Here is a 27,368-nt window from a genome sequence, read left to right as displayed (position 1 = left end):
AGGCGCCCGGCCTCTTGGATTTTTTTTAATCTTTTTGTTTTAGCTCTTGTTTAATATGTCTACTCCTCATCCCCCAAGCCCCATGCCTTTTCTTTTGGCCTTCCTCTAGGGCTCCTTTTCTGATCTGATGAAACTGTCCTCCCCAACATTTAATTATGAAAATAGTCAAACAAAGAAAAGTTGAAAGAGCTGTACAGTGGATACCCATTTGGGCATCACTTACCTTTTTACTGTTTGCTTTATCACATCTGTTAAGCCAGTCATCATTCTATCTTGTTTTTTAATGCATTTCAAAGTAAAGACAAAGATCTGTATTTTACTAGTAAGCACTTCAGCATATCATTAACTAGAGTATAATGTTTGTTTATAATCTTTTTTTAAGGTGAAATTTACATACAGACACATTGTAAGTATATTGGATCAGTTTTTGTCAAATGCATAAACTTTTTAAACCAGTCCCCTATGAAAATATAGAACATTACCTTCATCTTAGAAATGCTTCTGACTTTTGTTTTAAGTTTGTTTTCTTTGTGCAAACATCCTGCCTGCTTTAGGGTTCTGGTGCTTCTCTTTATGTACTGCTGACTGCTCTCACCTTGTCAATCTTTTGCCTCCAAATCTCATTTTCATCTTTCTGTGTGTTTTTCACGTTACACTCTTTGCACGAATCCCAAGTCTCTAATGTGAATTTTCTTCTCCCAGCTACCCAGTCCTTGTACATGTTTAGTCACTTTCCTCAGTCTTAAAATGTGAAATGACAGAACCATTTCCCCGTACGCTCTTTCCTTCTCAAGGCAACCACACCAGCCTCAACCCTCATTGCTGCCTTCTTAGACTATTAAAATGGCTTCCTCCCTAGCTGGGAGGCAGCATGATTGATATATTAGACACTGCACTCCTGGTACGTAGGAGGCCTGGGCTGTTAAAAAGCAGCATAAACTTGGGTAAAAATACGTAAGGACACAGCACAGAGTTGTACTGGATTACCTCTAGGATCCTTTCTAGCAATAAAATAGAAGCTCTGTTGTGTGATTTCATAGTTTTAAACATAGGAAACTTGTTCTTCTACTTTCTCTTGTGCTTATTTTCTCTAAACCCCCAGAGGAAAGAAAATTCAAATAAACCACATGGCCAATTAAGATGAACAAGAACTTTAGGTCATCTGGCCAAAGGAATGGGTCCTTTTTGCTATTTAATTTTATGCTTATTTCTCCGGTAGGAACAGGTTGTATACAGTTGGGAGGCCAAATTCAAGATCCTTCTGGTTTTCTGGTTGATCAGTATTTCTATTACCGTAGTGCTATAGTACTTGGGAGCTTTATCTGTTTGAACCCTAACTTAATATTTTTGGTGCTCAAATTGTTAACAGTTGTGTGTGCTTTCCAGGCAACAGCTGAACAGATGCGTCTCGCTCAAGTGATCTTTGATAAGAATGATTCAGATTTTGAAACTAAAGTTAAACAGGTATGTTTCTGGTGAAGGATATTATCATTTTTGTAACTTATTCTTATCATGCTTAAAAAGATAATTTCACTAGAGATTTCAGTTTTAAAGTATGCTTCTAGCTTTGTCTCAAATCATATCTATATATTAGATTTTGGACTTGTGATTAAATTCCCTAGTTGGTGAGCAGGTGAAGGAATTGAATATTTTCATCCTCTTGGCAATAGATGCTTCCGAGTCACTAGTGTTTACATGTGAATATTGGGCTAGAGATTTTTTTTTTTTTTTGGAGACAGAGTCTCACTCTGTTACCCAGGGTAGAGTGCCGTGGTGTCAGCCTAGCTCACAGCAACCTCAAACTCCTGGGCTCAAGCAATCCTTCTGCCTCAACCTCCCGAGTAGCTGGGACTACAGGCATGGGCCACCATGCTCGGCTAATTTTATATATATATAGTTTTAGTTGTCCAGCTAATTTTTTTCTATTGTTTTAGTAGAGACAGGGTCTTGCTCTTGCTTAGGCTGGTCTCGAACTCCTGAGCTCAAACGATCCACCTGCCTCAGCCTCCTAGAGTGCTAGCATTACAGGTGTGAGCCACCACGCCTGGTCTGAGCTAGATATTTTTGAAAGCACACTGACATTTTTTATAACTGTGTATAGAAAGTATATTTAATATTTGGTGTGTTCTCAAGAAATTTTGTTTTGTGTTGCGGAAGAGGTTAATTGCCTTTTCAAACAGGTGTGATTACAAGCTTTAGTTGGGAAAGTATAAAATTAAATTTTTGGGCAATGTCTTGATTTGAAACTTTAACGAGAGGTGTTTGATAAATTAATCTCAATTTTAAAGCCTCCTTTAGTGTCGTCTTTTCCCATCAGGATTCTAGAAACCAAGCTGTAATCCCTACCTGAGTACCAGATATTCCAACCCTTTGTAGATGTCTTCTAAGAATTATTCCTTGGAGTAAATATTCCACAGTGTACTCTCTTTAGCACTTTACTGTGTATACTGTTGGTTCTTACTTATAGTTGCTCACATTAGGCTGATAGTAATTCTTTTGGAATGCTACAAAAAGAATTTATCAGAAATCATAGAATTCCTTCTCTGGAATGAGATCTATGTACAATTTGAGACATACTTCTATATGTATATTGCCTTTTACCTGAATAGCATAGCAGATAGACAAAATAGAACACTGGTCCAGGAATTGAGAGATCTAACTCATTTCCATCCCTTACGAATATAATCACTGGGTAAATTTTGATGCTGACTGTGCGTGCTTCTTAACAATTGTATGTGGCAGGCTTTCAGTTAATATAGATCATTGATATCCAAAGACTGAAGCACTGGAAAGCTGTAGAGTATGTAGAAGTTTTGCTGCTTGATAAAATGAAAAGATGAAAACAGGGAGGCTGAATGGTATAGTATAAAGAGCTGTGATTATGAGATCGGGAGACCTGGGTTCTAGACAGGCTTTGGTATTAATTAGCTTTATAACCGTAGACAAATCACTTGAAATATTGGGGTCAAGCTGTTTTTAACTTCAGCTAGTACATATTAAAATAGTTAAATGTAGTTATAATATATATTTAAAAAATAGACTGAGGCTGGGGGCCGTGACTCATGACTCATGACTGTAATCCTAACACTCTGGGAGGCCAAGGCAGGAGGATAGCTTGAGGCCAGGAGTTTGAGGTTTATCTATATATAAAAATAGATTTGTTCACTGATAATCAAGAAACCTGCATTGTGCCTAATATGTGATTGTTCTAGTAATGAAAATTCTAAGTAGTTTAGTCTGCCTTGTTAGTAAAAATGGGTCGAGATTTCTTTAATTATTTTAAAAATAGCATCCTATTAAAACTCTTTGAGAAAATATGTTTAGGAGTATGTTTTGTGAAAGCAACAATTCTATTTGTGACACTTTAGGATGTTATAACTTACATATGTAGAGTGTTCTAAGCAGTATAGCAAATGTATGAAATGTTTTCCCTGTGGAAAATATTTGGAATAGATTTTCTGTGAACGGTGGCCACGTACTAATACAGTTCTACTGAATATTGTAGTAGTTCAGAGGGTGGGAATCCTTGGACATTGAACTAAGTTTGAATAGTCAGATACCTGATTCTGGGTACTCTGAAAATGCTAGTATATGTGTGTGTGCGCTGCTTATTCATAATCTGATACTTGGTTAACTTGGAGAACAACTGATTTATAGTTTGACATTCCCAGTATTAATGAAGGAACATGGAGTGGCCCCCAAAAACAAATAGACAAACATGCAAATGTATTCTCATTGTAAACTCAGAATCTGGAAGAGGCCATCTTCACATAGAAGAGTTACATAATTTCTGTATTTGTATAGAAGAATCTCAAAATTTATATCAAGTGCCATTTTTTGGCTCTCTCTAACCATTTTGTGGTATGTTCAATAGCTTATGGAAGTGACGGGGAAAAATCAAGATGAATGCATAGTGGCCCTACATGACTGTAATGGAGATGTGAATAAAGCTATCAATATATTGCTGGAAGGAAATTCAGATACCGTAAGTATTATTAATTGATTTGCATTGCCAAGATTTGTCTGTTTCATTTTCACCTTGGTTGGGGGTAGGGTGGTTGGGATTATGGGTGCCATTCTTTTTTTTTTTTTTTTTTTTTTTTTTGTTGAGACAGTGTCTCACTTTGTTGCCCAGGCTAGAGTGAGTGCCGTGGCGTCAGCTTAGCTCACAGCAACCTCAGACTCCTCGGCTTAAGCGATCCTACTGCCTCAGCCTCCCAAGTAGCTGGGACTACAGGCATGCGCCACTATGCCCGGCTAATTTTTTTTTTTTATATAGATTTTTAGTTGTCCATATAATGTCTTTCTATTTTTAGTAGAGACGGGGTCTCGCTCAGGCTGGTCTCGAACTCCTGACCTTGAGCAATCCACCCGCCTCGGCCTCCCAGAGTGCTAGGATTACAGGCGTGAGCCACCGCGCCCGGCCTATGGGTGCCATTCTTATATTTGTCTTAAGTTCTCGAAAGAGCACTAACCTGACATGACTGTTTTTGTTATGTATGGTTTCTTGATGAAGTCATAGAATTGGAAGACTTGAAAGAGAACTTGGTGATCTACTCCAGCCTTACAGTTTCCAAAATTCTCTAAGTTTGTGGATATTTTCACCACCTGAAAAACATCTTTTGGCTCCACTGCTCATGTTTCTTCATCTGAATTTTTTTTTTTTTTTTTTTAGACAGTCTTACTTTGTTGCCCAGGCTAGTGTGCCGTGGCATCAGCCTAGCTCACAGCAACCCCAAACTCCTGGGCTCAAGCGATCCTTCTGCCTCAGCCTCCCGAGTAGCTGGGACTACAGGGATGAGCCACCATGCCTGGCTAATTTTTTCTATATATATTTTTAGTTGTCCATATATATTTTTTTTCTGTTGTTAGTAGAGACGGGGTCTTGCTCTTGCTCAGGCTGGTCTCAAACTCCTGAGCTCAAACGATCCACCTACCTTGGCCTCCCAGAGTGCTAGGATTACAGGTGTGAGCCACCGTGCCCGGCCTCTTCATCTGAATTTTCACCTCTGAGACTATTCCTTTTATCTCTAGACTAACAGAAAACCAGTACTTGCTGGTGTACCTTTTTCCTTATGTGTGAATACTCTACACATATTGTCATAACAGTTTGACATATATATTAATAAGAAGAAAATATATATTGGTTTTCATATCTCAGCTGTTTTTTTTTTTTTAACCTTAGTTAAAATTTGGTGAGTGTGCAGGTACATTAGAGCTCATCCTTTTGATTTTAGAAAGGATGCAACTAAACTACATTAGGGGGCAGCTGTCAGCTGTAAGCTTTTGATTTCTGTGTGGAGATTGCACAGTATTTCATTTGTATTTTTTAATTGAGAAAACTTGGGCTAAGCATGGTGGCTCACGGCTACAATCCCAGCACTTTGGGAGGCCGAGGTGGGAGGATCGCTTGAAGCCAGGAGTTCAAGACCAGCCTGAGCAAGAGTGAGACCCCGTCTCTACTAAAAAAAATAGAAAAAAATTAGCTGGACAACTAAAAATATATATATAAAATATTAGCCGGGCATGGTGGCGCATGCTTGTAGTCCCAGCTACTCGGGAGGCTGAGGCAGAAGGATCGCTTGAGCCCAAGAGTTTGAGGTTGCTGTGAGCTAGGCTGACGCCACGGCACTCTAGCCCTGAGCAACAGAGTGAGACTCTGTCTCAAAAAAAAAAAAAAAAAAAAAAAAGACAATTTCCCTCTGTTGTCTGGGCTACAGTACCTGGAGTCAGCCTATCTTACAGCAACCTTAAACTCTTGGGCTCAAGCCATCTCCTGCCTCTGCCTCCCGAGTAGCTGGGACTACAGGTGCGCACCACCATGCCCAGCTAAGTTTTTTCTATTTTTTTTTTTTTTTTTTTTTTTTTTTGAGACAGAGTCTCACTTTGTTGCCCGGGCTAGAGTGAGTGCTGTGGCGTCAGCCTAGCTCACAGCAACCTCAAACTCCTGGGCTCAAGCGATCCTACTGCCTCAGCCTCCCGAGTAGCTGGGACTATAGGCACGCGCCACCATGCCCGGCTAATTTTTTCTATATATATTTTTAGTTGTCCATATAATTTTGTTTCTATTTTTTTTTTTAGTAGAGACAGGGGCTCGCTCTTGCTCAGGCTGGCCTCGAACTCCTGACCTTGAGCGATCCACCCGTCTCGGCCTCCCAGAGTGCTAGGATTACAGGCGTGAGCCATCGCGCCCGGCCAGTTTTTTCTATTTTTAATAGAGTTGGGGTCTTGCTTTTGCTCATACTGGTCTGGAACTCCTTACCTCAAGCAGTCCTTCTGCCTCCTAGCATTTCAGAGTACTAGAATTACAGGCGTGAGCCACCACGCCGGGCTTATGTTTTTTTTTTTGTTTGTTTGTTTTTGTTTTTGAGACAGAGTCTCACTCTGTTGCCCAGGCTAGGGTGCCGTGGCGTCAGCCTAGCTCACATCAACCTCAAACTCCTGGGCTCAAGTGATCCTACTGCCTCAGCCTCCCAAGTAGCTGGGACTACAGACATGCACCACCATGCCTGGCTAATTTTTTCTATATATTTTTAGTTGTCCAGCTAATTTCTTTCTACTTTTTATTTATTTATTTATTTTTAGTAGAGATGGGGTCTTGCTCTTGCTCTGGCTGGTCTTGAACTCCTGAGCTCAGACCATCCACCACCCTTGGCCTCCCAGAGTGCTAGGATTACAGGCGTGAGCCACCTCACCCGGCCAATATGTATTTTTTTTTTAACATCCATTTTATATCTGAGTAGATATGTAAGTTCATCAAAGGTTTGCAGAAGTCTAGAAATTCCATTAGAAAAAGTGTTTTGAAGCTGGCTTCCATTGTTTTAGAAACAATTTTGGCTATATCACTTGAGTTTTAATTTATTGATTTCTATTGCTTATATTTATTTTGAATATACAATGTTATTTTCTTTTTTTCTTCAGATTTTTTACATCTTAAAATAATTATTACTCTAATTTTGGGATTGAATAACTTCAAATCCTTTGTGAAATAAAGTAGATTGTGGAAAAGTAAATAGACACTATTGGGCCAATGTTGGGATTTCCATGTAATATACCTTGCTTGATATTCTTATATTCACTTATATTTTAGAATGTAGTATCTCATTCTTTTTTTCAGCAATTTATATATTTTTCTTTCTTTTTTCCCCCCCTTTTATCGACTAAGATGGAAACAATTTATGTATTTATGATACGATTAGATTTGTGTCACCTTTATAGGTTTGGGTGGAGAATGGAGGTTATATAAATTATTTGGTTTCTCATCAGAACAATTCTCTTTTTTTTTTTTCTTTTTTTCTTTTTTATTTTTCTCTTTATTCGTTTTTTTGGAGGCAAGCAGCAAGACAGAACAATTCTCTGACATTGAAAATTTGAGTATTTGCTTTATAAAAAACACAAAACCATCCTTAAATTTCACTTTTCTACCATTAAATTTTTCTAAATTATGACTTTGGATAATTGAATATGCAAGTTTTTATTCCTGGAGCTTTTGGGCCATCATTCTAAGTATCTTTGAATTACTCTCTATATTAGTGGGTTTAAGGCCTACTACGTGGATAGGAAGGATGGCATGGAATAGGAGTTTGGGGAAATAACATTATTTCTAAATCTGCATAGAAGAGGGCTATGGTAGGAAAACACACAGTACATTGTCAGGGCAGCTGAGAGGTCTAATTATTTAGCAACAGGAGCTTAGGAAGAGGTTTGTCACCTTTATCATCAAGCAAGTAGAACTACATGGAAGAGAATTAAAATGATAGGCAAGTGAGCTACAAGCTGTGGGTAGTTAGGTTTGAAAGATACATGCCTGTGCTCTTGATCATCGTACACATTTTGAATGAATGACAAGTCTGAGTAACAGCTATTCTCTTTGATAGACTTCATGGGAGACTGTAGGAGGAAAGAAGAGAAATTTTGGAAAGGAGAATTCAGAAAACAAAGAGAATAGAGAGAAGAGAAGTGAGAGAGAAGCAAGTCGTGCACGTGGAAACAACAACCGGAAAGGAAGAGGAGGTGGCAATCGTGGCAGAGAATGTAAGTGCGGAGTTTTCTCCTCAACGTTTCAACGTTTTCTTATGAGTTTTCATGCATTTTGAAAAGCTGAAAGACTAGTCCAAAGAATGCCCGTAAATCAACAACTTCCTCAATACAAAATGTGTTCTACATCTAGCACTAGAAATGAGCTGCAACTGAGTAGTTCATTAGAACCTCTGATGCGGTTTCATGTCGGCACTGACCTGGGCTGTAGGTAGGTAGTTGTGTAGTGTGTCTTAAGATTGCTTTCTCTTATAAATCAAGTGCATTCTCTAAAGGGTGTGTGTGTGCTTGTTGTGGGGTCATTCAAAGATGTACCTGTTTTGTTTTCCCCATTTATGGATACTTACGGTATGTAGGCAAGGGTTAGACATAAGAGGAAAGTTGTTGCATAAGCAAGATTTTCTCAATACTTTCCATTAGACCCAGGTTTCGGCACCATTTACCAAAAAACAACCCTGCCTGCTATGGAGATAACATCAAAGTAGCTACGTTATGAATGAATAAAATAAATATTTGACATATCACCTTAGAGACTTTTGCTAGCTCATTTTGAGCACCTGCTATGTAGTGGGAACTTTATAGGCATATAGCAATGAGTAAAGCAGATAAAAATCTTTGCCCTCCTGAAACACTTTTTAATGAAGATGGAGTGGGATGTAACAGTATAAAAGAGAAGTAAAATATTTTATATTAATATATTTTAATAATGTTATTTAAAAACTATGGTATGGAGAAAAACAAAGGCAGAAGGTGAGATGAGAATTATGGACCCTTGTTTGATAAATTTAAGTGGATTTCCAAGGAAAGGCTCACTGAAAACTCATGTGAATTAAGCGCTTAAACAAATGAGGGGGCAAAACATGCCAATATCTCCCGTAAAATTTCTTTATTATATTGAGTCATTAATTTTTTTTTTTTTTTTTTTTTTGAGACAGAGTCTCACTCTGTTGCCCGGGCTAGAGTGAGTGCCGTGGCGTCAGTCTAGCTCACAGCAACCTCAAACTCCTGGGCTTAAGCGATCCTACTGCCTCAGCCTCCCAAGTAGCTGGGACTACAGGCATGCGCCACCATGCCCGGCTAATTTTTTTGTATATGTATATTTTAGTTGTCCATATAATTTCTTTCTATTTTTAATAGAGACGGGGTCTCACTCTTGCTCAGGCTGGTCTCGAACTCCTGACCTCGAGCGATCCACCCGCCTCGGCCTCCCAGAGTGCTAGGATTACAGGCGTGAGCCACCGCGCCCAGCCTTGAGTCATTAATTTAATGCCAATATAGGGATGTGGAAAAGAAAAGATTGTGCTGGCATTTTCTGGACAGCATCCTAGGAAAACTCTTCTCTAACATTTTAATTTTTCTAACGATTCAGTGTTTCTTTGGTATTACTAGTTTGCTATTCTGTGCCTTTCCAGGCTTTGAACTTACGAGCAAATTCTGTGATGTATTACATAGTTACACAATGAAGGTGCTTTTTTGAAGGAAAAACTTAAGTTTAGGAGGGCAAATCTATGTAAGAGGAAAAAATTGATTCGTTAATTTCTTTTCAGAATTGTCACCTGTGAATTAAGCATGATGTGCTATCATTTATTTTTTAGATGCTTTTGTTCTTAATCCTTCTGAACCCAATGTTTAAGTTTTAGCCAGTTTTTAGGATTTTCTTTGGTCACTTATTCCTTATTTTTATAGGTGTCTGATAAGCGTATATCCAGGAGATTTAGAAATGAAAAGTAGATTTTTCTGCTCTTTTTTTTTTTTTTCTCTTAGTTAGAGGTGAAGAAAATGGAATTGATAGCCATCAAGGGGACAAACCTTCAGACCGTGGCAAGCGAGCCCGAAGTAGAGGTAAGCCAGAATAAGAAGGAAAGGAATTGCTTTCAATCAGAGGGAAGAAACAGGTGGTGGTTTTGCTGGGCTCTGACTAGGAATGGCAGTGTGCTGTGAAAGAATGATTGGTCTTCTAAAATCTCATTTGTGTCCTGATGCCTGTGAATGAACTGTTTGGATTATGTAGTTTTGAAGAAACCTGTTGGTTGTTTTCGGTTGAGCTTAGAAAGCCCTTTTCATGAGTAATTTAAAAGCTGTGACCAAAAGTCATTATTCAGTTCACCTATGTTAAGGCTGAGTGTGGTGACTTTTTATGCCTGTAATCCTAGCACTTGGGAGTCTGAGGCAGGGGGATTGCTTGAGGCCAGGAGTTTGAGACCAGCCTGCGCAACATAGTGAGACCCCCATCTCCGAAAAAAAGAAAAAAAAAAAAAAAATTAGCCGGGTGTCGTGGTGGGTGCCTGTAGTCCCAGCTCCTTAGAAGGCTCAGGTGGGAGGATCTCTTGAGCTTAGGTGTTTGAAGTTGCAGTGAGTGGTGATGATGCCACTGTATTCCAGCCTGGGCAATAGAGCAAGACCTTGTTTAAAAATAATAAATTACCTACGTTGGAGTTTAACAGATGTGTCTTACCTATATGATACCGCTTTTAAAAATTTTTAATAATATTATTTTTAATTGACAAAGTATAATTGTACTTACAGTACAGTGTGATTCTTTAAAACTTAATTAAAAATACTTTTATTGCTAAAAAATGCTAACGATCAGCTGAACCTTCAGTGAGTATCTTTGCTGGTGAAGGGTCTTGCCTTGATATGTAGTGGCTGTTGACTGATCAGGGTGGTGGTTGCTGAAGGTTGGGGTGGCTGTGGAAACGAAAAATAGATTTTTCTGCCTGTTTTTTCCTGTTAGAGGTGAAGAAAATGGAATTGATTGCAATTTTACCGTAAAATTTTTTTTATTGATACATAATTATACTTATTGGATACATGTGATATTTTGTTACATATATAGATAATACCTAAGGATCAAGTCAGGGTGTTTAGGATATCCATCACCTCAAGCATTTATCATTTCTCTGTCTTGAGAACATTTCAAGGCCTTTCATGTAGCTATTTTGAAATGTACTAATACATCATTAACTGTAGTCGTCCTACCCTACTATTGAACATTACAACTTCTAATTGTATATTTGTACCCATTAACCAACCTCTCTTCCCACTTCCTTCCCCACTGCCTCCCACCTCCCACCACCTTCCCAGCCTCTAGTAACTGTCATTCTACTCTCTACCTCCATGAAATCAAGTTTTTAAGCTCCCACATGTGAATGAATACGGGTGACATTTCTTTTTCTGTGTCTGGTTTATTTTGCTTAACATAATGACGTCCTGTTCCATCCATGTTGCTGCAAATGACATGATTTCATTCATTTTTATGGCCAAACAGTATTCTATTGCATATGTAGACCACATTATCTTTATCTATTTATGCATTGAAGGACACTTAGGCCGATTCTCTACCTTTGGTATTATGAATAGTGCTGCAGGAAACATGGGAGAGCATGTATCTCTTTGATATATTGATTTCCTTTCCTTTGGGTAGATAACCAGTAGTGGGATTGCTGTATTGTATATGGTAATTCTCTTTTTAGTTTTTTGAGAAAAGTTGGTACTGTTTTCCATAATTGTATGGAGAAGATTTTCTTTCCTAGGGTATTTGAGCCTTCACATGCTTCTCCTGATCTTAATGGGCTTCTCAGAGAAATAGTCAAATCTGAATTTGAGTTCAGACTGAACTCCCACTACTGCATTATTGAACTCTTCAATTTAGCCCTTTTAGAGTAAGAATCTAGTCATTATATGCATTTGGATTGGTTGCTTAGAGATACATGTAAAGATTAAAGGCTGACCCATGTCAAAAATTGAAGAGAGTCATTGTTAAAAGAATGCATTATAGGATATGGCTGGTGAGTTGGAGAACAAGTATATGTGGGAGTTAGCATGGGTAGTGTTATTGAGTAGAGTTGATATGTTTACTTTGGTTTTATTTAGGCAAATATGAAGCCAAAATAAACTTAAGAGGCCATGTAAAATCACCAGAGTTTTTCTTAATAAATGTCACAGGTCAATTCTGGAAGGGATCTGTGCATTATTCGATTTCTTTTTTATTTATTTATTTTTTTTGAGACGGAGTCTCACTCTGTTGCCCAGGCTAGAGTGCCATGGCGTCAGCCTAGTTCACAGTAACCTCAAACTCCTGGGCTCAAGAGATCCTTCTGCCTCAGCCTCCTGAGTAGCTGGGACTACAGGCATGTGCCACCATGCCCGGCTAATTTTTTCTATATATTTCTAGTTGTCCGGCTAATTTCTTTCTTTTTTTTTTTTTTAATTACTTTATTTTTTTAGTAGAGACGGGGGTCTTGCTCTTTCTCAGGCTGGTCTCTAACTGCTGGGCTCAAACGATCCTCCCGCCCCGGCTTCCCAGAGTGCTAGGATTACAGGCGTGAGCCACCGCGCCCAGCCTATTCGACTTCTCCATGTTCTTTCCTGGACTGTATGGTGACTGTGCATATAATTTCCTCATTGGTAGATGTAACCGCGAATAGGAACAGAATGGAAACAATCAGAAATGTGGTCAAGTTGAAATATCTGTTTTGCCCTTCATTCTTGGCTTGATCAGTTGGCTTCAGTAGATAATTTTCACTAGTGTGGAGAGGAGCTAGATTCATGCTGAAACCATTTCTATAAACTTTTTGGCTAGTGGAATGAAATTGAGGATTTTGCAGAGGATTTGGGTTAAGACTGAATTTTATTAGAAGCTGGAGTAAGTATGTTTGCCAGCGGGCCCTTTGATAATTTGTCCTGTGGAGAAAGGGCCTGCTGGCAGTCCTGCTGAGCTTTTCGAAGACCTTCCTGAAGCTTAGCTCCAGGACTGTGAAACCCACTGTAAGTAGCGGGGTCCGTATTGGGAATTGCTATGTGTGAGATGATCACAGGGGAAGGAGCAACTAAATTTGGGTTCCTTCAACCAATATTCTGAAGAGAGGAGAGAGATAAGCAGAGAGAAATTTACTGTTTCATGGAGATAGTGTGAAAATTGCTATGATGCTAAAGGTATTTTTTGTAGTCTACATCAGTGTATTTAAAAAATAATTTTAGGAGTTCTTGCCTTCAGATGTTTCAGAGTTTCAGACTGTATATCACATAGGCCTTTATTTCCTGTCTTATCTTTTGTCATCTTTTGTATTTCTGGGTATATATTTTTTCTAAAAGTAAATAAACCCACAGTATTGGTATAATTTAGGAGCTCCAAAATAATGTAAAACTTAATGTGACTCACTGCTCTTATTTACTTGTTTATTTGACTTTGTGTTGAATGTGCTTTGAACAGAAAACGATTAAAATGCTTTTTCATATGGACTTCGTGGCATTGATCAAGCGTTTTTTTATGTATTGGAGCAGAATGTGTTTTTTATTAGAAATGACATTCTCAGCTTGAAGATTAGACAATATGATAGACATCTATTTTTATGTTGTGTAAATAAGTGAAAGAAATTATAGTCATACACAGGTGATTGATTCCAGGACCCCGGAATATACCAAAATCCACGTATACTCAAGTTCCAATGTGGGCCCCATGGAACCCACGTGAAGGAAATGTTAGTCCTCCCTGGGGTTTGCATCCCAGCCATACTATTGTCAATCCTTGTTTGGATTGACACCCTCAGTGATTGCACCTGTGCAGTTCAAACCCGTGTTGAAGTGTCAGCTGCACAGTTCAGTCACTCCTCTACTCCTGTATGTTTCTCCATTTTGTGTATTGGTATGTGGTTTGGTGGCTTGTGTGTATAGTTCTTGTCTGTCTTTTGGTGAGACCGAGACAAGGAAGGTAGTGAGTTATACTTGAGGTTGTAGGAGGAAGTTGGTTTCCTTCTGGGTGGGAGAAAAGTAAAGCTGTGCAAAAGGCAACAATAGTTTACTCCCAGACTTTTCTAAGTGATTTATTTTACCGTACTTAACCTCACTGTTTTGTACTTACCAGCTCAAATTGGTTCTTGTATTTTTAAAACTAATTATTGCATGAATAGGGTCTACATAATACAAGTGAAAAGTAATTTTGGGCACCTACCGTTCTTTGTTAACATTTTACTTTTCGTTTTTGAATCCTCTGCAGTACCTTCTTGAGTCCTGTTGCCACATGGTATTTGACAAAATGCAGTGTTCTAAAATCAATTGCTGAACAGCTTGAGTACTTCCTGTAATTGTATAGTGCCATTATTGTGCCTGTAAATGTAACAGTTAACTCAATCCACAAAAGACTTCATGTTTATGAAATTGAGGTTACATATCAGTCTTTTTTTCTTTTACTTTTTTCTTTCTGTCTTTTTTTTCCTTCTTTTTCTTTCTTTCTTTATTTTTTTATTTCTTTTTTTAATTTACTTTGTTTCTCTTTTTTTGGACATGACCATGAAAAAGGAACATATCAGTCTTAAATGCAGCAACTAATATTTATGTACCTATTATATTGTTGAAGATATTGCTGTGAACAAGATGTATGGTCCCTCCCATCCTGGGTTGGGAAGGAGGGAAGACAAATAAAAGCAATATTCATCTTAAGAAAATGATGAGTGGTGTGATTAAGTGTTAGTAGGGTCTCCTTTAGATTGGGTGGCCCGGGGAAGTCTCTGAGGAGGTGGTGTTTAAACTCAGAAGAGAAGAACTAGTACAAAGGTCCTAAAATGGGAAACTTGGATTTTTCAGAGATTAAAATACCCTTTTTTTTTTTTTTTTTTTTTTGAGACAGAGTCTCGCTTTGTTGCCCGGGCTAGAGTGAGTGCCGTGGCGTCAGCCTAGCTCACAGCAACCTAAAACTCCTGGGCTTAAGCGATCCTACTGCCTCAGCCTCCCGAGTAGCTGGGACTACAGGCATGCGCCACCATGCCCGGCTAATTTTTTTTTGTATATATATATTTTAGTTGTCCATATAATTTCTTTCTATTTTTAGTAGAGACGGGGTCTTGCTCTTGCTCAGGCTGGTCTTGAACTCCTGACCTCGAGCGATCCACCCGCCTCGGCCTCCCAGAGTGCTAGGATTACAGGCGTGAGCCACCGCGCCCGGCCTAAAATACTCTTATATAAAATGTGCACCAAAGTGCTCAGCAGTGAGGCTTTAAGATTTTAAGTTAAAAAGCACAATTTTGCATACCATTCACCCAGATTTCTCAAATTTTAATATCTTTTTATGTTTGCTTTATTCTCTGTATATGTGCATATCTTTTTTCTGAACTATTTTGAGTGTAAATTGCAGCCATAATGACAGTTACTCCTAAATTTTCTTTTTTTCCCCAGTCTGTTAGTATTAGATCACGTGTATATCCTTTAAAAAAGATATTCCCATGTAGAACTACGTTAAAATGATAAAATCAGGAAATTGCTATTGATGCAATCTCTAGGCTTTTTCAAATTTTGCTAGTTATCCTGCTGATGTTCTTTATAGTAAAACAGAAAAATTTCTGGTCCAGGATCCAGTCTAGGACAGCACAGTGCATTTAGTTGCATTGTGTCTTTAGTCTCCTTCAGTGTGGAACAGTTTATCAGTCTGTCTTTGTTGTTCATGGCCTTGACAGTTTTGAAGTGTACGGAATTTTTATGTTGTAGAATGCCCTTCAATATCAGTCTGAGGAGTTTCTCATGATTTGCTTCAGGCTATAGTTTTTGGCAGGAACATCATAAAGTGATAGTAACTGACCTCATATATCCTATTAGAGGGCTCGTGATACAGGTTTGTACCATTACTGGTGATGTTAATGTTGATTACTTTGTTAAGGAAAATGGTTTCTGCCATTTGTTTCTCCTTTGTAACCTTACTCCTCCTCTCCCCAAATTGATAAATATTTTGGGGGATGTACTCGGAGACTATTAAATATCCTGTTTTAAAATCAGACTTTTCATTCACTAGTATTAGAATCCATTAGTTTTTCCCTGTCCCTGAAACAATTATAGTGGCAAGTTCATTCATCAGACTTCTTTGCTAAGGAAAAGCTAATATAGGTGATCTAAGAGTTGTTTCTAAGTTTTTGTCCTCATTGAATTCCAGGGGAATTTTGGTGTTTTCATTTAGGTTGCTTTGGGGTTTGGAAGTGGGAATACTCCTGTCTCTCTGGGAGTACACCCTGGTCCAGGGGCACAGAGGCATTGCTTGGAAGAAGCATCAGTTCCTGAGCCATGTAAGGCCCAGAGATTTTGCGCTCTGTGGCCTGAATGAGTCTCTGGACATGGGAGTAGCACCATCCATATTGTTGAACTAGTCTTGAACATTCAGGAACTTTAGAACTAGCCAGGTCCTTAAAGTTCTTTCATGTCATGACCCAGAGTGGGCAGTGATAAAAATTCAAGTCTACACAGTTTCTGGCACAGCTGGCTTTTATCAAAGCTCTCCCTCCTCTCATCTCTTGGGAATGAGGGAGGGATTGCTTTTTATCTTAGATTAGGCTCCCGTTCTCTATTTCTTTCCCTTTAGGTTACACACACGTTTGGGTCTGGGGCCATGTCTGCAGTTAGGATCTGCTCTGCTAAAGGCAGTTGGTTGCTCTTGAGTTTTGGCATTTTTAAGGGTAATGAGCAACTTTCCTTTCTGGCTTTCAGTGTAAAAGATGTTAATATTACTTAATTAAAACTTTTTTTTTTTTTTTTCCTTGAGACAGAGTCTAGCTTTGTTGCCCAGGCTAGAGTGAGTGCCATGGCGTCAGCCTAGCTCACAGCAACCTCAAACTCCTGGGCTCAAGTGATCCTCCTGCCTCAGCCTCCCAAGTAGCTGGTACTGCAGGCATGCACCACCATGCCTGGCTAATTTTTTCTATATATGTTTTTAGTTGTCCGGTTAATTTCTTCCTATTTTTTTAATAGAGACGGGGGTCTTGCTCTTGCTCAGGCTGGTCTCGAACTCCTGACCTTGAGCGATCCACCTGCCTCGGCCTCCCAGAGTGCTAGGATTACTTAATTAAAACTTTCACAGTCATTCAACATAGATGTAGTACAGAGTCCCAGTCTTCTAGGAGAAGAAAAGGTATGATGTTTACTATAGCACTGGTTTATTCATTATGATAATCTTCAGGAATATTGAACTTGGTTTTCTCAAATAAGACTCTGGATCTTTTATTATTCTGTGCTGTTAGATCAATGTTTGTTCCAGCTAACAATGTAGGCAAATGATACATACACAAAATAATGTTAATGGTAGCGTTACTAACCAGGTGAGTAGGAAAAACCAATTTTGTTATCTGGGTAAAATTTCTGGGAAAGGTGGGTTAGTTTAAAAAAAAAAAATACTGATTTGTGGTTAATACTTGGGTGCAGCTGCTGCTCTTTAGTGACAGATATATGTAGTTGATGCTGACTTCTTTCAGGTAACTTGGAGGAATTCTTCAACTTTTTGGCCTTTCCTTTTCTGTCTTATCTTTCTTGCACATTTTGCTTGCTTCTCAAGTATTTTAGATTTTTCTTAGCAGAATCTCACCTATAAAATTTGCCACTATTTTCATAATATTTAACAACTGTTAATGCCATTTGTCACACATATGCCATTGAAATGAATTCTCTTATGTCACAATGGGTGCACGTGAACCCAGTTAAGTTTTTTTACTTTTTTTCTGGGGGCGGGGGACAAGAATTCTTTATATAAGCAATAAAGAAAATATTCTTTAGATAAAATTTATAACCTATACATTTCACTCATGCAGGGGTCCTCAACCTGTGGTAAGTTGTATTATTATTTCGTTACATATTACAGTGCTAATAATAACAGAAGTAAAGTACACAATAAATGTAATGCACATGAATGATCCTGAATCAATTCCACCCCCTCAATCTGTGGAAAAATTGTCTTCCATGAAATTGGTTCCTGGTGTCAAAAAGGTTGAGGGCTGCTGATTTAAAGTATATGTACTTCAGTGGTTTTTAGTGTGTTTATAGAGTTGTGCAACCATTACCACAATCAATTTTAGAACATTTTCATCACCTCAGAAGGAAACCCTTCCGTTCTTCCACTCCAACCCCCAGCAACCAGTAATTTAATCTACTTTCTATCTCTATATAGATTTTTTTATTTTGGACATTTCCAATAAATAGAATCATATAGTATGTGGTCTTTTGTGACTGGCTGATTTCTCTTGGGTTAATGTTTAAAACATTCATCCATGTAACATGTATCAGTACTTCATTCCTTTTCATGGCCAAATAATAATCCATTGCATGAACATGCTGCATTTTTTTTTTTTTACAGTTAAAGGTTTTAAGTTTGAATTGAACAATTAAGTCAGCTGTACATGATAAAAAACAAGGTAATATAAACTATTCAAAATAATACAAACTGTACCTTTATGAGTCTTTTATATGTTGATTTTATTGCTTTGTTTTTTAGTGGAAATATGTCATTTATTAACAAAGTTTTATTGAATCAAGTGTTAGGGGAGGAAGTTCAGGATAAGGGCAACTTGCACATTGTTTTGCCTAAGTGTATTATAGTTCCTTTTAGTATTCGATCATTGTGATTATTACTGCCAAGGCTTTAGTTGGGTTCATCAAGAATACTTCATAGTGATTTAGCTGTGGACAACCTTGGTTCCATAAAAGTGAAGAAAAACTGATAGTCTTAGTGATTCTGTGCCTAAGATAGCTCTTTAAAATAGTAAAAGAAGTGCTTGCTTCGGCAGCACATATACTAAAATTGGAATGATACAGAGAAGATTAGCATGGCCCCTGCGCAAGGACGACAAAAAATAAAAATTAAAAAATAAAAATAGTAAAAGAAGAAATAGATTTTTTTTTTTTTTTACCCACTTGAAAGGTATGGGGAGTTCCTCGTTTATGCAGAAATGGCCACTTCTGTAGCCATAGGAACTCCTTTGTTCTTCTCATCCCACCGTCTAGTTTTTGTCCCTTATTAGACCTCTAAATCATGATTGTTTTAGGGGTTCAGTTTGTGATGTTTGGAAAAAAAATTTTTTTTAAATTGTAAAATACTCATAAGATACAATTTACCATCTTAACCAATTTTAATTGTACAGTTCAGTGGTATTAAGTACATTCATATTATTGTGCAGCCATCATCACTATTCATCTTCAGAACTTATTTCATCTTGCAAAAACTGAAACTCTTTAAACCGTAATCCCCTTTCTTTCCTCCCCTTAGTGTCTGGCAACCATGATTCTACTTTCTCACTCTGAATTTGTCTATTCTAGGTACCTCTAGATACATTTTGTGACTGACTTATTTTGCTAAGCGTAATGTCCACAGGGCTCATCCATGTAACATGTGTCAGGATTTCTTTCCTTTTTAAGGCTGAATAGTAATCCATTGTATGTGTATACGACATTTTGTTTACCCTTTCGTCTTTCAACGAATACATGGGTTGCTTCTACCTCTTGGCTATTGTGAATAATGCTGTTATGAACATGGGTGTACAGGTTCCTCTTTGAGACCTTGCTTTCAATTCTACGTATGGATAGTACACTGAACCAGAATTGCTTGATATATGATCATTGTATTTCTTTTTGAGGAAGCGCCATATTTTTATCCAAAGCAGCTCCACCGTTTCACGTTTCCACCAGTGCACAAGGGTGTGCTCCACATCTTCCCCAACACTTACTTTCTGTTTTGCTTTGTTTTTGTATTGATAAAAGCAATCCTAATGGGTGTGAGGTGGGATTTTATTGTGGTTTTGTTTTGTATTTCCCTAGTGATTAGTGATGTTGAGTATCTTTCATGTGCTTATTGGCTATGTGTATATCTTCTCTGGAGAAATATCTGTTCAGGTTCTTTGCCATTTTTGAATCAGGTTGCTTATTTGTTTAGTTTGTGAAATTCTCTGTATATTCCAGATGTTACTCTGTGATCAGATACATGATTTGCAGATATTTTCTCCCATTATATGGATAGCCCTTTTACTGTTAATAGTGTCTTCTGATACACAAAAATTTTTAAATTTTATGAAGTCCAGTTTGTCTATATATTTTTTTTATGCCTGTGGTGTCATATCCAAGAAATCACTGCCAAATCCACATTGACAGATCCACTGTTGTGAGGGATTTACCTTATGATTTCCTCTAACAGTTTTATAGTTTTACCTCTTAAGCTTAGGTCTTTGATCCTCAGTTTAGGATTTTAATGAAGAGAAAGTGGAGAGGTGCTAAACAAAATTTTCTCTTCTTGCCTGCTTTTTCTCATGCTTGCTGCCATTTTGGTCATTGATGAAAATCCTGGTATTAAAAAGTTTTAACAGTGCCTTCAGCCTGCTTTGCAGTTTCTTTCTGGTTCTCAGTTCATTTAATAGTAGTGGCTTATGATGTCATGATGTTTGCTTTACCTGATTTTAAAAGATGCAAAGATGCAGACTTACCATGTAACCTGCCAATGTTAAACTGTCAAATACCTCAAATATTACACAAGCAGAATTGAATCCTTTTCTAGCCTTTGAAGTCACTAACTGGGTACGTAATTATGTCAGCAGGGATCAGCAAACTGGGTGCTCTACATGGGAATGTTGGTGCTGCTTGACACAATGATAATACTGTTTCGGTAGTTAGTATAGAATGAAGAAGTTGAAAGACGTCTAGTTGTGTAGGACACAGGCATTATTTTTTGCCTTTTTTTTTCTTTTTTAGGATTTGGACTTGGCAGAGGGAGAGGGGCAGGAAGGTTCTCAACCCAAGGCATGGGGTGAGTCAGAGCCATCCTATTTTTGTAGTTATTTTCTTCCCTGGTGGTTGTTCTACTTCCCCTTATTCTATCCTATAACTAATTTACTTATCCTGGTGGGTCAGATGTTTTCTACACTTAAAAAGATTTTACTAACAAGTGAAATAGCCTAAATAAAATTGATCTTTCAATAGGCAGGGTTTGATAATACTTATAAGGGTGGTGGGGTGTCCTGTGCATTATAAGATGTTTAGCAACATCCCTCTTCTCTCCCTACTAGGTGCCAGTGGCACCTCATCTGATAGGGTGACAATCAAAATGCCTACAGATTTAGCTAAATATTCACTGAGGTGGGGGGTACGTAATCACCCCTAGTTGAAAACCACTGCATAATAGCTGTGTTGGTAAATCCAGCAGTTTTCCCTGAATGCTAAGTAAATGCAATGCTTATTTATGTAAAAGTGATAATTTTTTCCTGATCTGTAATACTGCATAGTTGCTCAAATCAGTAGTTTAATCCTTTTTTCTGGGTATTCTTTTACTTTTTGTTTGCTTCTAAAATACTAGCTCCTCCTGGATTTTTAGAAAATTAAGTTTTTAAAACACCTTAAGGAAGCCATATGTAGTGAAGGAAGGAAGGAAATTGGCTCAAGGAAAATCTCTTTGTTGCTCTATAGTTTCAGGGCAGCACTCTTGGAGTCAGTGCCTTCTAGAGACGGTGGTGCCTCCTACCATTACTATTTTCTGCCTCATTTTCCTGTGGAAAAAGGAGGGACGGAAACACAGAAAACTGGCAGGAACACTGAAAGATATAAAACCTAACCCATTAGTTTTAAACTGTTTTGTGGATTTTTCTGTTTGCTTAATATTTGCTTTTGAAAATTTTAAAGGTAAAATTTATTTTGGCCTATTAGTGCTTAGTTTAGGATTTTAATGAAAAGAGAGGTGCTGAACAAAATACTTTCTTCTTAGCTGTATCCAATGTTTCTGTACATAAAGGAGCGTTATAGTTCTTTTGTAAAAGGTTCAAAGCCAAACTTGGATTCTGACATTGGAAGAAAAAGCTTGTTGCCTATTTGTGCCTAGTTTTCTGTTAGAGCCCTTATTCTGCTTTGAAAGATTCTCGGTTTCCACATCTGATTTAGGATGCAGAGGACAGTATTTTAGGAAAATAAGGCCACCATACAAGAGAGTATGGAGTGTCCCTAGTCAACCTATGGCTTTTCAGATCTGCATCCTGATGTAAGGGCAGGAGAGTAAAGTCTTTTACAGTGACTACTGGAAGGGACTGTGCTTATTTGGAGGAATATCGTGTATGTACAGTTAGTGACTTTGGTGCTGCTTCATTTGTCTTTATTCTTTCTTAAACCCCAGTACATTTAATCCTGCGGACTATTCAGATTCTACATCTACAAATGGGTGTGGGACAACACTGGTAGTTTCAGAAGCTGCGCAGAACGGTGCCGCTGAGGGAACTGCTGGTAAGTGTTCTATTTTTGTCAGAGATGGATTTTAAATGTTTGAGCTATTAAGAGTTTTATGTTGTCATACAAAGATTAAGTAGATTGAGAACAATGAAAAACAGGCTACTGTCTTATCCCCAAAACTCTTGGTTAATTTTTACCTCCAAAGTCTATCACTTACAAACATCATTGATAAGAAGGGATTTGGTTTTCCTTGTGCACTCTGAGATAGGGGCTGTATAAGGTAATCTGCATAAATCAGCATAAATCAGCACAAATCCACACACTCCATTTGCAATGTTCACAGATACATAGAATTTCATAGGAGAAGACTTTTTTTTTTTTTTTGAGACAGAGTCTCACTCTGTTGCCCAGGCTAGAGTGAGTGCTGTGGCGTCAGCCTAGCTCACAGCAACCTCAAACTCCTGAGCTCAAGCGATCCCGTGTCTCAGCCTCCCGAGTAGCTGGGACTACAGGCATGCGCCACCATGCCCGGCTAATTTTTTCTATATATATTTTTAGCTGTCCATATAATTTCTTTCTATTTTTAGTAGAGGTGGGGTCTCGCTCTTGCTCAGGCTGGTCTCGAACTCCTGAGCTCAAACGATCCGCCCACCTCGGCCTCCCAGAGTGCTAGGATTACAGGCGTGAGCCACCGCGCCCGGCCAGGAGAAGACTTTTTACTGAAAATACTTACCATTGCTAATGATGGATGCTAACATTTCGCCAGATAATTAATATAAGATGATGGGGTAGACAAATGAATGGGTTTGAGCAACATTGTTTCTGCAGGTTTTTCTTTTTGTTCTCCAAAACAAGGTACTCCTGTTTTGGGCTCCTTTATATTCTGAAATTAATGGGTAAATATTTGTTGTTCATTTATATAGAGTTATTCAGAGGATTTATTCATGGTTATATAAATTAGCTATTGAGATTATATTTACAAAACCATAATTTATTTATTTATTTATTTATTTTTGAGACAGAGTCTCACTCTGTTGCCTGGGCTAGAGTGAGTGCCGTGGCGTAAGCTTAGCTCACAGCAACCTCAAACTCCTGGGCTCCAGCAATCCTCTTGCCTCAGCCTCCCAAGTAGCTGGGATTACAGGCATGCACCACCATGCCCGGCTAATTTTTTGTATATATATATTTTAGTTGTCCAGCTAATTTCTTTCTATTTTTAGTAGAGACGGGGTCTCACTCTTGCTCAGGCTGGTCTCGAACTCCTGACCTCGCGCGATCCACCCGCCTCGGCCTCCCAGAGTGCTAGGATTACAGGCGTGAGCCACCGCGCCCGGCCATATTTTTAAAAATTTTTTTTTGTTCTGTGTTTTAGACAGGGTCTCTTGCTCTGTTGCCCAGGCTAGGGTGTAGTGCCATCAGCATAGCTCACTCCAACCTCAAACTCCTGGGCTCAAGTGATCCTCCTGCCTTGTGCTTCCAAGTAGCTGGGACCATAGGCACGTGCCACCATGCCTGGCTGTTTTTTGTTTTTTTGTTTTTTTTTAATGGAGACAGGGTCTTGCTCTTGCTCAGGCTAGTCTTGAACTCCTTCCTGGCCTCAAGCAATCCTCCCAAAGTGCTAGGATTACAGGCATGAGCCACCACACTCAGCTATAAAACCATAATTTAACGCACTGAAATATATATCCCAAAATATAGAAGCATAGCTCAATAAATTATAAAAAAACAAACACCCATATAACATCAGCACTGTCTTAGGATCACAATTAATGAACTAGAAATAGAGAAATTGTAAAGAGGATCAACAGAAGTTATAAGTAGCCCCTGAGTAGGCACTACTCAGTCTTTGAACTGCTTTCCAACCAGGAATATATAAGACTCCACAATCCTCACCAGCACTTGGTATTTTCAGTTTTCTTTTAAAGCCACTTTAATAGGTGAATGGGCCAGACGTGGTGTCTCATGCCTGTAATCCTGGCATTTTGAGGGGCCGAAGCAGGAAGATCTCTTGAGGTCAGGAATTCAAGACCAGCCTTATCAGGAGGGAGACATCATCTCTACAAAAAAATAGAAAAATTAGCCAGGTATGGTGGTGCATGCATGTAGTCCCAGCTGTCCTTGTGCATTATATGGGAAAAACATACGAACATACAAATTTTGTTAAACGGGTATTATTCATCCATTTAACAGAATTAAGGAGAAAATTCATGTGATCATTGTAATAAGGAAAAGCATTTAAGAAAATATATCTATTCATGATTTTTAAAAATATTTGATAATCCAGAATATAAGAAAATTTTCTTAATCAGATAAAGGATATCTATAACACTTACAGCAAATATTACATATAGTTAATGGTGGTATATTGAATGAATATTTTCCCTCTGAAGCAAGATAAAGGTGCTTGCTCTCGCTGCTTCTATTCACCACTGTATTGGAGGTCCTAATAAGTACAAAAAGGAAAAAAAAAGTCATCAAGATTGGAAAGGGAGAAAAACTTTTGTCATTTTTTTGGTGATGCTATAAAAGAATTTAAAGACAAATTATCAGAATACCAAAGCATATTGATAGAAATTTAAGAAGACATAATAAATCAAGAGAGATAACATTTTAATATATTTTAAATCTCATTATTGTGAAGGTTAGGGTTTACTGACTCAGTCTTTGAACTTATTAATCCAAAGTAGTAGTCCATCACGTGAAAACTGTCCCCACTGATGTTTTTAAGAAACTCAACACTCCCTGATTTGAAGAACTTAGTCTAAAGCTGCTGTAATGAAGACTGTGGAATTGACAAAAGCTGTTACTGAAACAGATCAGTAACAAAGTCTAGAAATTAACACAGACTTATATGACTAATTGATTTTGTTTTCTTCCTTGTTTTTTCCCCTGACTGCTCCTATAGAAAACAGGCTAATTGATTTTGGCAAAGGTTATGAGGCAAATCAATATATTAATGCTGTATACAGAAAAACAACTCCAAGTTGATAACAGATCTAAAATGTGCAACTGCAGAGTATAATTTACAAAAAAAAAATTATAGTGACAAATCTTTGTGACTTTAGGCAAAGATTCCTCATATAGGACCCAATAAACAGGAGTCATAAAAGAAAAACTTGACAGAATAGATTTTATTAAAAATTTTAAAATTCTGCTCTTCTGAAGACAATAAGGAAATGAAAGAACAAGCCATAGCCTGGGACAAAATATTTATAAAACCTATATTTGATAAAGGACTTGTATACAAAATATATAAAAGTATAAATGAAATTTTATGTAATGTCTATTTTATCACAATTAAAAATGGCATAGAACTAGATACATTAAACATGTGTCAGTTGTCTGGCTTGTGAGATATAATCATTGGGGGAGATTGAAGGGTAACTTCCTATGAATCTATAATTATTTCAACATAAAAAGTTAATAAAGGCCGGGCGCGGTGGCTCACGCCTGTAATCCTAGCACTCTGGGAGGCCGAGGTGGGCGGATCGTTTGAGCTCAGGAGTTCGAGACCAGCCTGAGCAAGAGCGAGACCCCATCTCTACTAAAAATAGAAAGAAATTATATGGACAGCTAAAAAAAATATATATATAGAAAAAATTAGCCGGGCATGGTGGCGCATGCCTGTAATCCCAGCTACTCGGGAGGCTGAGACAGTAGGATCGCTTGAGCTCAGGAGTTTGAGGTTGCTGTGAGCTAGGCTGACGCCACGGCACTCACTCTAGCCTGAGCAACAGAGTGAGACTCTGTCTCAAAAAAAAAAAAAAAAAAAGTTAATAAAGGCCGGGCGCGGTGGCTCACGCCTGTAATCCTAGCACTCTGGGAGGCCGAGGCGGGTGGATCGCTCAAGGTCAGGAGTTCGAGACCAGCCTGAGCAAGAGTGAGACCCCGTCTCTACTAAAAATAGAAAGAAATTATATGGACAACTAAAAAAATATATATAGAAAAATTAGCCGGGCATAGTGGCGCATGCCTGTAGTCCCAGCTACTCGGGAGGCTGAGGCAGGAGGATCGCCTGAGCCCAGGATTTTGAGGTTGCTATGAGCTAGGCTGACGCCATGGCACTCACTCTAGCCCAGGCAACAAAGCGAGACTCTGTCTCAAAAAAAAAAAAAAAGTTAATAAAAATCGAGTAAAAGATTTGAACAGATGTTTCCCCAAGGAAGATATATGGATAGCCAGTGAGTTCACAAAAATGAACTCATCATCATTAGCATTGGCGAAATACAAATTAAAGCGGCAGTAAATTATCACCATTCATCAATTTTTTTGTTGTTAAATTTGAGAAAGGGTCTTCTTGCTCTGTCTCCTGGGCTAGAGTGTGTTGACATCATCATAGCTCACTGCAACTTCAAACTCCTGGACTCAAGGGATCCTCCTGCTTGGGCCTCCGGCTCCTGAGTAGCTGGGACTAAAGGTGTGTGCCACCATGCCTGGCTAATTTTTCTAATTTTTTTGTAGAGACAGGTTCTCGCTCTTGCTCATGCTGGTCTGGAACTCCTGGCTTAAAGCGATTCTCCCAGCCTCCTAAAGTGATTATAGGAGGGAGCTACTACACTGGGCCCATTCATTTATGAAAATGGCTTTAAAAGAAAATTGACAATACAAAGTGCAGAATGTTGAATTCGTCATTTAGCTCCTCTCCCCACCCCCCCAGCCCCCCAGCCCCCCACCCCCCCACCCCCCCACCCCCCCCTTATTCCCCATCTCACTCTTTTTTTTTTTTTTGAGACAGAGTCTCGCTCTGTTGCCCGGGCTAGAGTGAGTGCCGTGGCGTCAGCCTAGCTCACAGCAACCTCAGACTCCTGGGCTTAAGCGATCCTCCTGCCTCAGCCTCCCAAGTAGCTAGGACTACAGGCATGCGCCACCATGCCCGGCTAATTTTTTCTATATATATTTTTAGTTGTCCATATAATTTCTTTCTATTTTTAGTAGAGACGGGGTCTCGCTCTTGCTCAGGCTGGTCTCGAACTCCTGACCTTGAGCAATCCACCCGCCTCGGCCTCCCAGAGAGCTAAGATTACAGGCGTGAGCCACCGCGCCCGGCCCCCATCTCACTCTTAACAGAATACAGTTAAAAGGTGTCATCAGCTGACGGAGTGGTGTTGTCTTGTTGGTAAGACAGAGTTCTGCATCCAGTGCTCAGCCTTACAGGCTCAGAAACCTGACCTTTTGACAGTGTAATCATAAAAAATCCATTCCCAATGTGAGGAAAACTCACATCAACCAAAGTACACAGACTGGTGTGTGCTCAGAATGCTAATTTATAAATTTGCTAAAAAAAAATACTACCTGTCAAACAGACTGGAATATGCTACGTCCTCTTTGACAAGTAGGAAAGGAGGCTTGGTAAACTTGGGAATGAGAATGAGTATAGTTGATGTAAT

The 27,368-nt window shown here is 38.6% G+C and overlaps 1 protein-coding gene and 1 non-coding gene across 2 annotated transcripts in view; both read left to right on the top strand.

Moving 5' to 3' along the window:
* The window catches only part of UBAP2 (ubiquitin associated protein 2), a 91,919-nt gene that overhangs the window by 29,757 nt on the left and 34,794 nt on the right, over positions 1-27,368 (top strand). The window contains exons 3-8 of the mRNA XM_069476519.1: positions 1,387-1,464; positions 3,875-3,985; positions 7,878-8,034; positions 9,802-9,879; positions 20,521-20,575; positions 21,929-22,035. Coding sequence (XP_069332620.1) covers positions 1,387-1,464; positions 3,875-3,985; positions 7,878-8,034; positions 9,802-9,879; positions 20,521-20,575; positions 21,929-22,035 — 586 coding nt within the window. The remainder of the gene's footprint in view (positions 1-1,386; positions 1,465-3,874; positions 3,986-7,877; positions 8,035-9,801; positions 9,880-20,520; positions 20,576-21,928; positions 22,036-27,368) is intronic.
* On the top strand, positions 18,554-18,661 carry LOC138388806 (U6 spliceosomal RNA). The gene has a single exon (XR_011234292.1). It is a non-coding gene; the product is annotated as a U6 spliceosomal RNA (small nuclear RNA).

Source organism: Eulemur rufifrons, chromosome 7 (assembly GCF_041146395.1).
Source record: "Eulemur rufifrons isolate Redbay chromosome 7, OSU_ERuf_1, whole genome shotgun sequence".
Taxonomy (NCBI): Eukaryota; Metazoa; Chordata; class Mammalia; order Primates; family Lemuridae; genus Eulemur; species Eulemur rufifrons.
The sequence above is the reverse complement of the archived record's forward strand: the minus strand, read 5'-3'. Positions and strand labels throughout refer to the sequence as shown.